Source organism: Drosophila mojavensis, unplaced genomic scaffold, assembly GCF_018153725.1.
Source record: "Drosophila mojavensis isolate 15081-1352.22 unplaced genomic scaffold, ASM1815372v1 contig_74, whole genome shotgun sequence".
Lineage (NCBI taxonomy): Eukaryota > Metazoa > Arthropoda > Insecta > Diptera > Drosophilidae > Drosophila > Drosophila mojavensis.
The window spans coordinates 15,263,639-15,277,290 of NW_025318899.1; the positions used below are offsets into that span (position 1 = coordinate 15,263,639).

The 13,652-nt window shown below is 38.4% G+C and overlaps 3 protein-coding genes across 4 annotated transcripts; 2 read left to right on the forward strand and 1 right to left on the reverse strand.

The window, feature by feature from the left end:
• The first annotated feature begins 56 nt into the window (after positions 1-56).
• LOC6582627 (transmembrane protein 64) lies at positions 57-8,489 on the forward strand. Its single transcript, XM_002008291.4, has 4 exons — positions 57-1,384; positions 5,771-5,894; positions 7,255-7,416; positions 7,863-8,489. The coding sequence occupies exons 1-4, from the start codon at positions 582-584 to the stop codon at positions 7,980-7,982; spliced, it is 1,209 nt and encodes a 402-aa protein (XP_002008327.3). The 5' UTR covers positions 57-581; the 3' UTR covers positions 7,983-8,489.
• On the forward strand, positions 1,516-3,369 carry LOC26527906 (xaa-Pro aminopeptidase 3). Its single transcript, XM_015162528.3, has one exon. The coding sequence runs from the start codon at positions 1,610-1,612 to the stop codon at positions 3,203-3,205; it is 1,596 nt and encodes a 531-aa protein (XP_015018014.1). The 5' UTR covers positions 1,516-1,609; the 3' UTR covers positions 3,206-3,369.
• On the reverse strand, positions 8,480-13,629 carry LOC6582628 (alanine--glyoxylate aminotransferase 2, mitochondrial). Of its 2 annotated transcripts, none has more exons than XM_015162529.3 (4): positions 13,355-13,629; positions 10,710-11,019; positions 9,564-10,641; positions 8,480-8,666 (listed from the first exon to the last, which is right to left on the reverse strand). In XM_015162529.3, exons 1-4 carry the CDS (start codon positions 13,374-13,376, stop codon positions 8,520-8,522), a joined length of 1,557 nt encoding a protein of 518 aa, XP_015018015.1. In that variant the 5' UTR covers positions 13,377-13,629; the 3' UTR covers positions 8,480-8,519. The 2 variants fall into 2 exon arrangements, with proteins under 2 accessions (XP_015018015.1, XP_002008328.2); XM_002008292.4 differs by lacking the exon at positions 8,480-8,666 and adding an exon at positions 8,864-9,096 and having other exon boundaries at positions 13,355-13,628.
• Positions 13,630-13,652: the final 23 nt, after the last annotated feature.

The following is a 13,652-nucleotide window of genomic DNA, read 5'->3' on the forward strand; positions in this document are numbered from 1 at the left end:
ATATATTATGTATTTTTTGAGGTTTTAGTACTTGTGGGTTGCGGTCACACTGCAGCTTTTAGTTTGTTATTTCGTTTCGACGTAGTTGGACGTGTTGGCGCTTAGGCCGTTTGTCTGTCTAGTTGCAACAAAAACTTCGTAGACTTAAAGACAAATTGTGAATGCCTTTTAAATTATTTGTTTTAAAATTAAAAAAAACCCGTTCGAATTTCATACCAAAAAGCCAATGATAGTGCTTTCATTAAAAGTATTTTTTATTTAATTCAATTAAAAGAAATAAAAGCTAAATTTGTTATTGAAATAAATTAAGTGAATGCGCTGTGTATGAGTGAAAAAGGGCATCGTTGGCGGCCTATTTGCGAGTTGTGTATTTATCTATTTATTTATAACATATTCACACACACATATATACATACACATGCATGTAAAAGTGAAATTTCTTGGAGTGACAGCAGCAAAACAATGCGAAGTGAAAGAGAAAATGAAGTGCCAATAAAACATGCGAAAGGGGGAAGAAAGGGGATATACAAACAATAACTGTAAATGCTACATTTTTTTTGGGCACATTCCAAGCCTGAAAAATGAGCGCCTCTGTTGGAACACTGGAACTGAACTGCAACAACAACAACATTAGCAATATAAATAGTAATAAAAACAACTTCAGATATGCCAACAACATGCACAAATACAAACAAAAACCAACTATGGATGATTCCCTGGTACACGGAATAGGCTCAGTCGCCGTTTCCGGCAACTGCCCGCAGCTAATAAAGAGCAACAGCTACGACGGCACAAGCATATGCTTTCCACTGGAAGCCAACGTCAGCACCAGCTGCGACTTGGGTATTCCATTGACGGCAGCCGATGGCAACAGCTGTGCAGAGAATGCCATTGAGGAGAGCAGCGAACGTGATGCGTTTCTCATTGTGAATCCCAGCGCTGGCAGCAGCACCAACAATCGACGCAGTCACACTCGCACCACCTCCTCCTCCTCGTCGTCCTCCTGCGCCGCCTATTTGCGCCGCAATTCCTGCTGGCTGCGTGCGCACGCATTCATCATGCGCAACTGGTACCTCAGCTACTTGGTACCCATCGCCCTGCTGGGTCTCATCCTCGTCGTTGGCTACCTGACGCGCAACTATGCCAAGCAGTTGCTCTTCTGGATCGAAACGCAGAATCATTGGATCATCTTCATCATCTTCATGGCGCTCTTCACGCTTGTCAGCTTCCCCATTGTCGTGGGCTACCTTGTGCTGCTGATAACCGCTGGCTACCTGTTCGGCTGGTGGCGCGGCTGGCTAACGGTACTACTTGGCGCTAATGTGGGCATAGCCATAGCTCATCTCACCATAAGAAGCTGCCGGCACCGCATCGCAGTGCATAAGTGAGTAGATTGAAACTTGTTATTGTTCATTATTGTACAGGATGTCTCGCTAGTCGAGCAAGCTCATAAGCTCTCCCTCGCAAAGCCTGCTTGGTAGCAATACAACTTCCGGCTGAACTAATGTTCAGTTTGTCTTGTCATTTGTATTCACTCTATGTTAAAATTTTAAAAAGTTGCCATATTTATATTAAGATTATTTATTATCATATTTTATTTTTATAAATCATGTTTCGTGCATTGCCAAAATTCAAAGGTTTCCGACCCTGGGTCAATTTTTTGTTGCCGCAGAGTCAACTTTGTAATGAAAAACTTTGTGAACTTATGCAATCGGCGCCTCCGCCGGCGCCGTCTCCCGTGCCTGCACCGGAACCAGCTCCTATCCAGGTTCCAGCACCAGCACCAGCTCCAGCTCCGCCGCCAGAGCCCGTCAGCATGGAAGATTCGGAATTCGCCAAGATGATGAATCCGCTTTCGGTGGCTGAGCTGCGGCAACGTCAGCCGCCAATCAAATGGCGAACTACCGACTATACGAAAGACGATCCGAATCGCATAGAGGTGATGATACCAAAGGAGGTCGCCCATCATCGCTGGGCCATCATGGACAGATTGAGCCATTCGGAGCGCAGGCGTGGCAACACCCATGCCCTGATCATAGCGGGCGTTAGATCCATTTATGGTCAGCCGGTTCGACAGCTGGCCGAATTCGCATACCTCTGCGATTGCCTGCTGCCCGACATGGTGCTCGTGCTAGTGCGTAATCGTCTGATGGAGCTGCGCGCGTTACTCTTCCAGCCGGAGGAGCGAGAATATATAGATCCTACGCTGACGACTTATGCCTGCCAGCGCTTCAATGTGGACAATGTGCTGCCGCTGTCGGCCTTCAAGGAGACGCTGTACCGCAAGCTTCACAATATTAGCGCCAAATTGTGGTACACCAAGGATGCGAGTCGACTGACTCAGCTGGTCAAGGAGCTGGCCTATGACCTGAAGCTGAACATCGATTGTCCTCGCCACATGATGCAATGCGTGCGCAGCGTTAAGACCAAGCGAGAGCTGACTGCTATACGGCGTGCCAACTTGATAGCTTCCGAATCGATGCAGGAGGTGATTATGGAGCATGAGCCCTACCAGGGCAAACACGAAATTGGTTTGCTCTTTGATGAGAAGTGTCGCCAGCGCCACGCCTACCAGGAGCTGCCCTATGCACCCAAGCTGACGGCCGGCCTGGGCAATGTGTGGCTAATGGACGGAGCCTGTCAATACGCGGGCTACCACGGGGGCTTGGCCAGATATTGGCCCATCCTTGGACGCTTCTCGCCGCCGCAGAAGGTGCTCTACAACATGCTGCTCGAGATCCGCTCCAAGCTGTGCCTGCTGATGAGCAACAAGAGGAGCATTGTGCGCACTCCCCGGGAACTGCATGCCACGTTCCTCATCCTGCTGGCAGCACATCTGCAGAAGATGCGTGTGCTGCCGGACAACCTGATGCGTCGGCCGGGCAACTATAAGTCCGTAACTCGATTCACTTGCTTCTCCACGCTCATCAAGCATGTGGGCTTGGACTGCGAGATCAATCAGGACCAAATGCTCAACTATAAGCTGATGCCCGGCAACGTCATCTCGCTGCAGCTGTCGGTCGTTATACCGAGTGACTGCCTGCAAGCCTATCCGGAGTTCCGTGGCCTCGTCTGCATCCTCAACGATTGTGTTCACATCAAAGACAATCACGATGTGGAACTGCTCACCGATGGCTGTGTGTCCATTGCCCGCGACCTGGAGGAGCTACGCGACAGTAGCAAGCGTTCCAAGTTGGCAAACTGAAAGAACGATTTATTAATTATTTCCAAATTGTGTATTGGCCTGTTGTCTACAGAAATGTATTGTATATATATAACGTATGTATGTATATTGCGACTTGAACTGTTTTAGGACAAGCTTACGCGCTATAAATTAAATATTGAATGTACCTTTTCCAGATAGAGAAATATCAGAGTGTTCAATCATTGAGTAGCCTAATGAAAAGATATTTTATGAAACATTATCAAAAACAATGTTAGAGATAGAGAAATAAAATGTGAGTAGCCTAATGAAAAGATATTTTATGAAAAATTAGCAAAAATAATGTTAAAATACTAACTGATAAAATGCCCGATTCATGAAGGTTAATCAGTAGCTATCAGTAAACAGAAGTAATCCCCATATAACGCTCTGTAATACGCAAATAAATTGATATAATTAAGCGCTAGGAAAACTAGGAATACTATGGAGAGAATATAAAGTCTGGGAGAACGATGGATTACTCACCTCTAAGTTCAAGTCAAATATCATTAGGTCTGAATAATTTATACCTATTTGATGTCTATAACGTTTAGCTACGAGTACTATAAATAAGTATATTGTGGCTTTGGCTCCTCCCCTTCTCTCTCACTCAAGTTTCTTAGCGCAATTTGAAGTCTATATCTCTTTAGCTACAGCTCATTTCAATATGTCATCTATCTATATCAGTTCAGAATAAATATAGTATATATGTATCAACGTTACCTCTAAGTTCCCATAATTATCACAGCTTCACACAGAAAAACTTGTTGATAATTGAATAAATGTGTTAATTAAGCTAATTTACTTTCCATGTGCTCCCCAATGTGACGCAGACCAACCCAAGTCGGCTGCTTAGTTCTGCACACATATTATATATGCATACATATATAGATTTCCATACATATACATGCATTTGTATGTGTGCCTTATCAATTTTGGAGCTTTTCAAATATATTTAACGCTGACATGCGTTGGCTTCCGTAGCCAACTGAATGGCTTCAGGTCTTCACTGCTTCATGGCTTTTCAATTGCTTTATCAGTTCACAATAGTTTCGCGGTGAATAGCTATAAATAACTGTATGTAGGCTTTTATTGACTGCATTTCATAGTTTATTGAAATAATTGCAATATGTCCATTGAGTAACTATTAAGGTAACTGCAGCGATATACTGTACTGGAAGAAGCAGGGGAAGATTGATTATACAATAATAATGATGATTGTAATAAATAATTATGGTAATAATAATGACAATGTTATGATAAGAATGTAAATATAAGTTTATGCGACTGCTTAGAACTGATAATAATGACCATGGCAATGAATAAGTTTGGTAATAATGATAATGATAAGAAAAATGATTAATGCCAGTGACAATAATGAATATATCATAGTGAGGGAGGGCAAGGCTAAAAATAAATCATGACTATATTAGTATTGATGTTTATACGTATTTCCAGGTTAACTCCTAGTCAGGCACACCCGACTAGCCAACTCTTAATTCATAATTAGCCCTCGTTTAGAGCGGAAATGAGATATGACAGAACATAATAATTATTTTAGGCTAACAGAGTTCAATTGGTTTACTGACATCAATTGCAGAGTATGTGCCAGTCGAGTAATTATGATTATAACAACATTATTATAATAATAAATACTGTTTACTGATATATACATATGTATATACAAGATGTATGTGGTAGCTAATAGCACACACCCCACATTGACTGCAGATCGTATGAGGCAATTGGCTAATAAATTGAGCAATCATAAATTACCGGGCAGACCCAACCCGGGCAGACCAGACCACTAAATGGCCCAAATGTGGGCAATTTGATTTTGGGTATAGCCAGTTGATGATAGGTTGGCTAACCGACTGTCAGTTGATGGACTCAAATCGAACTCTGATTACCTCTATAAACACACATACTGCACACACGCACACAGGGAAATGCATGAATAATTGACAGGTGTCGAGACAGGTAGCAGTTTACTTACCGATTCATGCGGAAAGCAAATTATATTGCTTAATGCTAATGCGATAAGCACTGTTTACCTTTCCAAGTAGCCATGTTTCCCTATAGAGCAGAAGTTTTAATTACAAAAAGTATTTCACTTAAATGATAACCGAAATCGAGTTTGCTGTGACGCGAAACTGAATTTGTAACTGGTTTAACTTTGATTTAAGTAGAGCAACTAGTTAGACAGGGGTGTGATCTAGTATAAATACCTTGACTTATATTTATATTTATATTTATATTTATATTTATATTTATATTTATATTTATATTTATATTTATATTTATATTTATATTTATATTTATATTTATATTTATATTTATATTTATATTTATATTTATATTTATATTTATATTTATATTTATATTTATATTTATATATTTAATTTTTTATCAATTATCAAGGCTATTTAAAATAAAGGCAAACATCAATTTTTGTCACTCTAAACACACACATATATATATATATATATATTTATATATAATATATACATATGCATATGTCTTCTTCTAATTTAATTGCTTCATCTGTTTGCTTGCGGCTATTTTCAGACTGATCAAAAATGAGACTGGACGAGCTATACTGCGCGTGATATCTGGACCCAAAGCGTTTCGAGTGGTGCTCTTTACGCGTCTAACGCCCATACCATTCGGACTGCAGAACGTCATCTTTGGAGTAAGTTGAGCTAATCACGATGATATGATCAGACCCACTCTCAATTCTCGGGTATTTTATAATTTGTTCGTCTTTGACCTGCGCACTCGAACATATGTTTCATGTAGCATATATTATGTATTTTTATTTGAGCGACTATCAGTCAGGGACGAGCAACTGTGTACATATGCATATGTACATGCATATATATAGAAACTCAAATATATATATACATATATATACAATCGGTATAGTAAAGCTTCTTTGTTTCTGGCGACTTTTGCCGTGTATTTATTCAGTTATTCAGCTGTTTACTCACTCGAAATGCGTTCGCAGAGAAGTTTTACGTGTTCACGAATTTGTACTGAAATATATAAAGAAATGCTGCTTTAAATACGTACATTTTGGAAAGTTTTTGCATTGAATCAAGACTCGATCAAAGCGTGTCAAATGTAATATATGTATATATATTGCATTCGTCACTCTTCACACTGTTTCATTAGTCACATTGACGACCATTGTCATACATAGGGGCACAATTTTAACTGCTGCCAGCCGTAGAAACGCAAAGAAATACAACAAAAATAATGCAAAGTAAATAAAAACAAATGTTAACTACAATAAATACAGCTGAAAGTTGAATGAGAAATTGAACTTGAAATTTTCTAAACAGGTTTTATTGTTCAGCCAAAAGCTGTACAAATTCAGAGCTATTTGTCATACATACGTCATACGAGTCATTAAAAAAATGTGAAATTAGTTGAATTTTGAGTGGAATATAATTACATTTCATTTTAGAGTACTAGATCGTAATATAGAAATTAAGAAATAACTAACTTGACTTATTATCTGTTTTTTTTAAAGTACTTTTGATCAATAAATAATATTAAATTTTTATAAAGGTATATTTTTTATATTAAAAAAAAAAAAAATAAAAAATCTTATTTAGGCAATAGTTTAATTCGTTTCGTTAGTTTTTCGCTCTTCTCTAGCTGTTTCCAGCTAGTAACTACGATAATATTTAGTTAGCCCTAAAGGTAGGCAACATTTTAAGGTCTTATACGCATACACTTATACCCCTTGCACAAACTGACAGGAACGTTGTTCGTAAAGAACGTAATAGAATATTTTAATATAAAATTGTGCAAATATTTTTGTTGTATAATTTTACAAGATTTTTTTACATTAACAATTTTTTTTATATTTATATGAGCAATTATGTGTGTATATATTTATATATAAATGCTTGCTTTAAATATTTTCTATTACTTTTCATTAATATTAATATTCAGCTTTTTCTGTATGCTCATATAGTACTCAAATATTTTATATATTTTTGATTATAAACACATTCTAATTTCTTATGCATTTCTTTTTACAGATCAGTTCCATTAAGGCTCGCGACTATCATTTGGCCACATTTCTGGGTCTGTTGCCTGCTCAAACGATAAATGTTTATCTGGGCTCCACGCTGCGTTCGATGCACGAGGTGCTCAATGATCACAATACCAAAGTGACGGGCTACGTTAGTTTTGTGATCGAGGTGAGCTGCTTCATATATGTATATATATATATAGTATTGTTTGTTTACCTTCAGCTAGTTGTGCTTTCAGTTACACAAGAATTATTGATTTTGTTTGCATAATGAGGGTAAAAATAGTCTTGCGTGCTAAATTAAGTTGAGAATTTTCCATGACTCGAAGGTGATTGCACAAAAGTGCATAAAGTTGCCTTTAAATTATAAATGTGGTTTGACGCAATCAATTCCAAGAAAATGCACGAATTTCACGTGCAGCCTGAAAGTAGGCAATGCTTTTTATGTCTTCTACTGCTGTGCTTTAAAGTCTTATACACCGTAGAAGCCAAATACAAGTGAAACCTAATATATGGTTTAGGGCTTTAAAATAAAGTTAAATATATTGCATTTAAATTTTTAAATTATTATTTAAATTTTTTATTAAATATGTATTTTCCCCTTCTTTATTTTAGGTAATTTGTGGCGTTGCTCTGATGTTTTGGGTGGTGCAAAAGGCGCGCAAGGAACTCTCGGAGACTTTGCTTAACTCGGACTATGAGAACGACGGCAAACCCATCGATATACAAGTATAGCAAAAGGAGAACAGCCCGACTCAACAACAACAACAACAACAAGAGTTGGCGATGGAGTCTACTGATGATGCGAATAGGAATTGTGTTAATTAATTAATGTAAAGATCTTAGATTGTTTAGCAAGCCAATTAAATTATTTAGTATCTAGTTTAGTAAATTAAAAATTACAAATGAAAGAAATACCAAAAGAAATATACATATATAGCTATGTATAAGAATTATACTTAAATAGGAGTTGACAACTATTTTAGTGACAAATGCTGTGCCTATAGTATCTACATATATATACATACAATATTTACAGTTCATATACATACATACACACATATACATGAATTTTACATTTAAATTAAAAATTGATGCCTCGCTCAGAGTTATTGGAATGTAAAATGCTCTCAGTTTGCATTTCAAGTCGATTTGTGCTCTCTAAATGAATCCATTGAAATTATGCTCAATTATATTGAACTAGTTTTGTAAGTAATAAATAATATATATATATAGAAGTAATAATTATTGTTATTATATTAATGGTAATGGCTAATGCATGTCACGGCTCGGACTTGTTATAGTTCGCCAGCCGCGTGGCCTTTTGTTCATATGCTCCACGAAAACTGTTTCCAGGACACTCAGCGTGAGCTCCACATCCTCGTGGCTGAGGCAAAGGGGCGGCCTAAAGCTGAGAACCTGTGGAATAAGAGAAACGAAATTGTTAGTATTAATAGTAGATCAAGAAATGATGGCAGTAGATATAAGGTAATACATACTTGCAGTTAGGAAACTTGCGTATGAGCATGAGTTAGAAGAGAAACCAAAAAAGTGCTTGGAGATTAGATTAAAGTGCATATTTCACATAGATGATGTGTAAAAAGTATTTTAGGTAATTAAAATTACTTTCTCTTTATTACGTAGGAAATTTTCAATATAAAATCTATAATCTATAAATGCATTCTGTTGGGGGATTAAGTCTTCTCATCTAGTCAATTGCCAATTCGATTGGGTATTTCGCTGACTATTTGGGGGTGGCCAATGAATCCTCTATAGCTTGACCCAGCACATCCACAGCAAATTTGACATCGGCGCGATTAATGCACATGGGTGGCTTAATGCGCAGCACCTGCAAAGGGTTTTGTGGTACGATGCATGAAAGGAGCAGCGAATCGGGAAGAGGAGCAAAAAGATAATACGTATTAGATATGTAGGAGGAAATGATAAAGTTAAGATCAGTAAGCGCTAGGTGAGGTAGTATAAGATGAGCAAGGTAGGATTTTTAAGAGACAGAACTTACTTCTCTTCTGCTAATTAGTAGTAGTAGTAGTAGTAGTAACTAATATAAGTGCTAATCTCAGTAAGATTATCGTAGTAGATTATCTATATTAGTGTTAAAGTAAAGCTGTATGATAATCTAGTATAAGACAAACAATGCAAGCAACCGACTTAACAGTTTGGTGTTGCCAGAGTGTCGCGACTTGCCACATGCACACAGATTAATATGTATGTATTAGTGCTAAAGTAAAGCCGTTAAATGATCAGGTGTAAGGCACACATAAAACCCTTTGGCGTTGCCAGACTTTTAGAACTTACATTGCCATGCAGTCCGCCACGGCCAAAGAGCACGCCCATATCCTTGCACGTCTCCCAAATGTCCAGCACATGCGGCGCAGCGAGTGGAGCACGCGTCTCCCGATCGCTGACGAGCTCCACGCCAATCATCAAGCCCTTGCCGCGCACATCGCCAATCAGTTCGTAGCGCTGCTGCAGCTCCTCGAGGCAGTTGAGGAAGTAGGTGCCCACCTCCAGGGAGTTGCGCTGCAGTTGCTCCTCCTCGATCACATCCAGCACGGATATGCCCACGGCGCTGGCCATGGGATTGCCGCCGTAGGTATTGAAATGCAGCGCCATGCCCAGGCTGGCGGCAATCTCCGGTGTGGTGACCACGGCGGCCAGTGGGAAGCCGTTGCCAATGCCCTTGGCCATGGTGACAATGTCGGGCATGTAGCCGTGCGCCTCGAAGCCCCAGAAGTGATCACCCGTGCGGCCGAAGCCCGTTTGCACCTCGTCCGCCACGATGAGGCCGCCATTGGCGTGCACCAGGTCGGCCGCCCGCTTCAGATAGCCCTTGGGGAACTGCACGGTGCCGCCGACACCCTGGATCGACTCGGCGAACATGGCGGCCACCTTGCCCCGCGGCAGTGAGTACTTGAAGGTCTGCTCCAGCTCGTTGTAGTAGTTCACTCCAGCTTGGCACTCGTTCGGCGGGCAGCTGCAGCTGCGAGTGGTTTGCACAGGTGAATCCCGGCAGGCAGAGCCGCCCCAGATGCCCTGGTAGGGATCGGGATTCATGACATGCAGTATGCCATTGTTGACACCGGGCAGCGGATAGCGCCACGTCGAGTGAGCCGTCAAGCCCATCGTATAGGGCGACATGCCATGGTAGGCATTGCGGAAGGTCAGGATGTCCTGGTTGCCCGTGTGCAGACGCGCCATCAGCATGGCCAAGTCGTTGGCCTCCGAGCCAGAGTTGACAAAGCACACGGCCTTCAGCTTGCCCGGAAATTTGGCCGTCAGCCGTTCCGCATACTCGTGAATCTTGGGATGCATGTAGATGTTGGTCGTGTGCCAGAGCCTCGACATTTGCTCGCTCAGCGCCTGGTTCACTTTGCTGGAATGATGAAGAAATCAGGGCATCAATATGGCATCATAGATTGAGGACAGCCTGCTTCAGCTTACGGATGACAGTGACCCACGGAGACGGTTACGATGCCGCCAAACATGTCCAGATAGCGACGACCCTCGTGATCGTACAGCCACTGCATGTGACCCGCATGGATGACCAGCGGCTTCTTGAAGTGCGCCAACAAATTGGGCGTCAGGTGGTTCTTGCGCGTCTCCAGTATACGCTCGTAGCTGGGCCCAGTGTATTCAGCCGGACGATGATCAGATTGGGGCATCTCGCTCTGCAGCTGGGCCATGACGGCGGGCGCTGCCTTCGAGTGCAGCGTCGAGCTGCAGCGGATCAGCATGTTGCATGTTGTCTGAGCTGCAAGTAGATCAATGGGAGGTGGAGAAGGGGGTGTAGATAATAGAGGTTTATAATACATTGTATAATATATGGTATACTGAAGTGCATAACAAATTAAATAAAAATAAATATTAAATAAAAATTAAAAATTAGAATTAATTGAAAAATATAGTTTTTAAATTAATTTAAGCTTGGGCTTGTTCTAAAAATAAGATTATAATAATTTATAAAGATATGTATTTGATTTATTTTAGCTTCAATTATTTTTATTAGCATTTTATAATTTAATTAAAGTCAATAAATTTATCAAATTAAATAAAAATAAATATTAAATAAAAATTAAAAATTAGAATTGAAAATATAAATATAAGATTATAATAATTTATAAATTTGTTTAAAGTCAATAAATTTCTTAAAATAATATTATTAATTTTTTTTTGTAAATTATATTTACCTATTTATTTATTATTCATTAGCGATACTCTTTCCTAATTCTTACCCATATTTTTAAAATGAATAATTTGCAATTAAAATAATTAAGAAATATTATCTGTTCCCACTGCACAATCTGTTGCCCTAAACAATTTTTTCTAGTTTCAATAGACCATAGAAAACACAATCTGCCCAATCTCTCGTAATACTTTCAGCTAGTTCAAGCGTGAGATCAGTTATGGCATTATAAAAGGCTTTAAAACACGTGACATTTGATTAAATTTGAATAGACAGCAGCTCAAGCAATTCCACATATATAGTCTATATAGCTTATATAGTCTAAATAGTCTATAGTAGGTATATGCAAATGAATGGAACGTCTAAGAATGCAAATAGTTACGTAGAAAACGTAAACGGGGATCGAGACAGTGCAACTGAAACCATTTGTTTGGCTGGAATTTAACTGAGGCGTAGTATCCGATTTCCATAAATATAAATATAAATATTGTATATGTTTATATACTATCGCCTTTATGCATAGAATAACGAGTGGGTTGCTCAAATATAACTGGTTGCATTTATTTATTATTGTCAGGTAATTGAACACAATTAATTCTTGATTAAGGCGCACAGTTCTATTTGTTGTTGTTTTTCTTCTTCTGGTTTTTCTTGTTGGGTTCTTAATGAATTTCATTTAATTGAAACTTTAAATTAAATTAAATTTAAACGCCTATAGAAAGTTTAAACTTTGTTGCTGTCAATTGAAAGGCGTCAAGGAATTTGGCCAGTTGACTAGTGAATACCCTTACCAGACTCTGAATATGACATATAGCCACATCAATTACAAAGGTACCATAAAAGAACATGCGATATGAGGCGCCACCTCCCCAGCAACACGATGCCAGCTCCGGCCTCACTTAACAATTGCCGATTATAATGAAGTGCGCAATGTGATAAGCGTTAGACCCCCCGCCAATATTAAAAGTTATCTCTATATTATCTCTCCCGGCAGCCACTCAGCTCTGCTCTGCTCTTATCATTTAAACACCTGCCTATTATCAGCTTAGAGCTATTATCAGTCACTGTCCACGCGAACTGGCGTGATTAGAACTGAATCATTAGTTGGCTTTGGGATTGCAGGGTATTTGGCAAGTCGCACATCAAGTTTCGTTTTTCTTGTGCGCATTTCCGAATGGGGCGGTCATTGCCATTGCCATAGGCGCAACGGGAAGGTTAACAAACATATCTACATTTAACTTAAATTTAAATACTTGTGAAGGAAAAGCTGCACAGGTGAAAGCAGCAAAATTTGTTATGTTAAATATTTAAAATAAATATAAACAAAGAACATTTAAAAACTAATAAATTAACATACATTAAAAAAAAAATAAATAAATAAACCAATTAAACAAAATTTATATTAAGAGAAAATAAATAAAATAAAAATTTAGTATTTATTTTTTGGTTTTTTAATATTTAATTTTTATTTATAACACAACTTAATACTTTTTTATTTTATTCCTATTTTTTCTAAATATTTAATAAATATTTTTATTTTTATATTTTTTTTATATTAATTTTTATTAATTTAAGTTTTAAGTTTGCTTTTTATTACTTTTAATAATATTAGCAATAAACATAGGCAAATGTAAAAAATGTAAAAAAAAACACTCATTTAATAGATAAGAAAGTTGAATGAAGATGCTGATAATCCCTTTTTTGACGTCATAATAAAAAATAAAACAAATTTAGCACCGAAAATAGAACAATTAAATCATATTTATAATGAATAATAATCAGTTGCCCCACTTTAATATATGAACGATATAAATAGATTTAAAGATTAGCAATTAGAAATTTGATTAAACAAATACGAACAGTGATATCAATTTCTTGTACCTCTTTTTCATTTTGCACTTACCTAATAATCTCTTCGACATCATATTAAATATATTCTATAATTTCTAGTTGGGAAGACTTCCTGTTTATTTATAAAAATATTGCAAAACTAACAACGCACTTCTTGATTAATTTGCCTTGTCCAGTTTTTTCTTTCACAATTCTGTTTTGCACCTTCGCCTACGAGCTGTGTAAAACAGTTCTTTTTCTTTTACTTTTCTAGTCGCCGATCTCGCACTATACAAGTGGAAGCGGTGCGCACTCAACGACGACAGAGCCTCAACTAAACTAAGTGGAATTGAAAAAGCCGCAGTCCGCAG

What these genes read in the sequence shown, in the direction of transcription:
- LOC26527906 (XM_015162528.3), top strand. Translation starts at nt 1,610, where the DNA reads ATGTTTCGTGCATTGCCAAAATTCAAAGGTTTCCGACCCTGGGTCAAT.
- LOC6582628 (XM_015162529.3), bottom strand. Translation starts at nt 13,376, where the DNA reads ATGATGTCGAAGAGATTATTAG. An exon ending in GATGTCGAAGAGATTATTAG is followed by an intron (nt 11,020 to 13,354) that starts GTAAGTGCAAAA and finishes ATCTACTTGCAG; the next exon opens with CTCAGACAACATGCAACATG. An exon ending in TCCGTGGGTCACTGTCATCC is followed by an intron (nt 10,642 to 10,709) that starts GTAAGCTGAAGC and finishes TCATCATTCCAG; the next exon opens with CAAAGTGAACCAGGCGCTGA.
- LOC6582627 (XM_002008291.4), top strand. Translation starts at nt 582, where the DNA reads ATGAGCGCCTCTGTTGGAACACTGGAACTGAACTGCAACAACAACAAC. An exon ending in CACCGCATCGCAGTGCATAA is followed by an intron (nt 1,385 to 5,770) that starts GTGAGTAGATTG and finishes GGCTATTTTCAG; the next exon opens with ACTGATCAAAAATGAGACTG. An exon ending in ACGTTAGTTTTGTGATCGAG is followed by an intron (nt 7,417 to 7,862) that starts GTGAGCTGCTTC and finishes TCTTTATTTTAG; the next exon opens with GTAATTTGTGGCGTTGCTCT.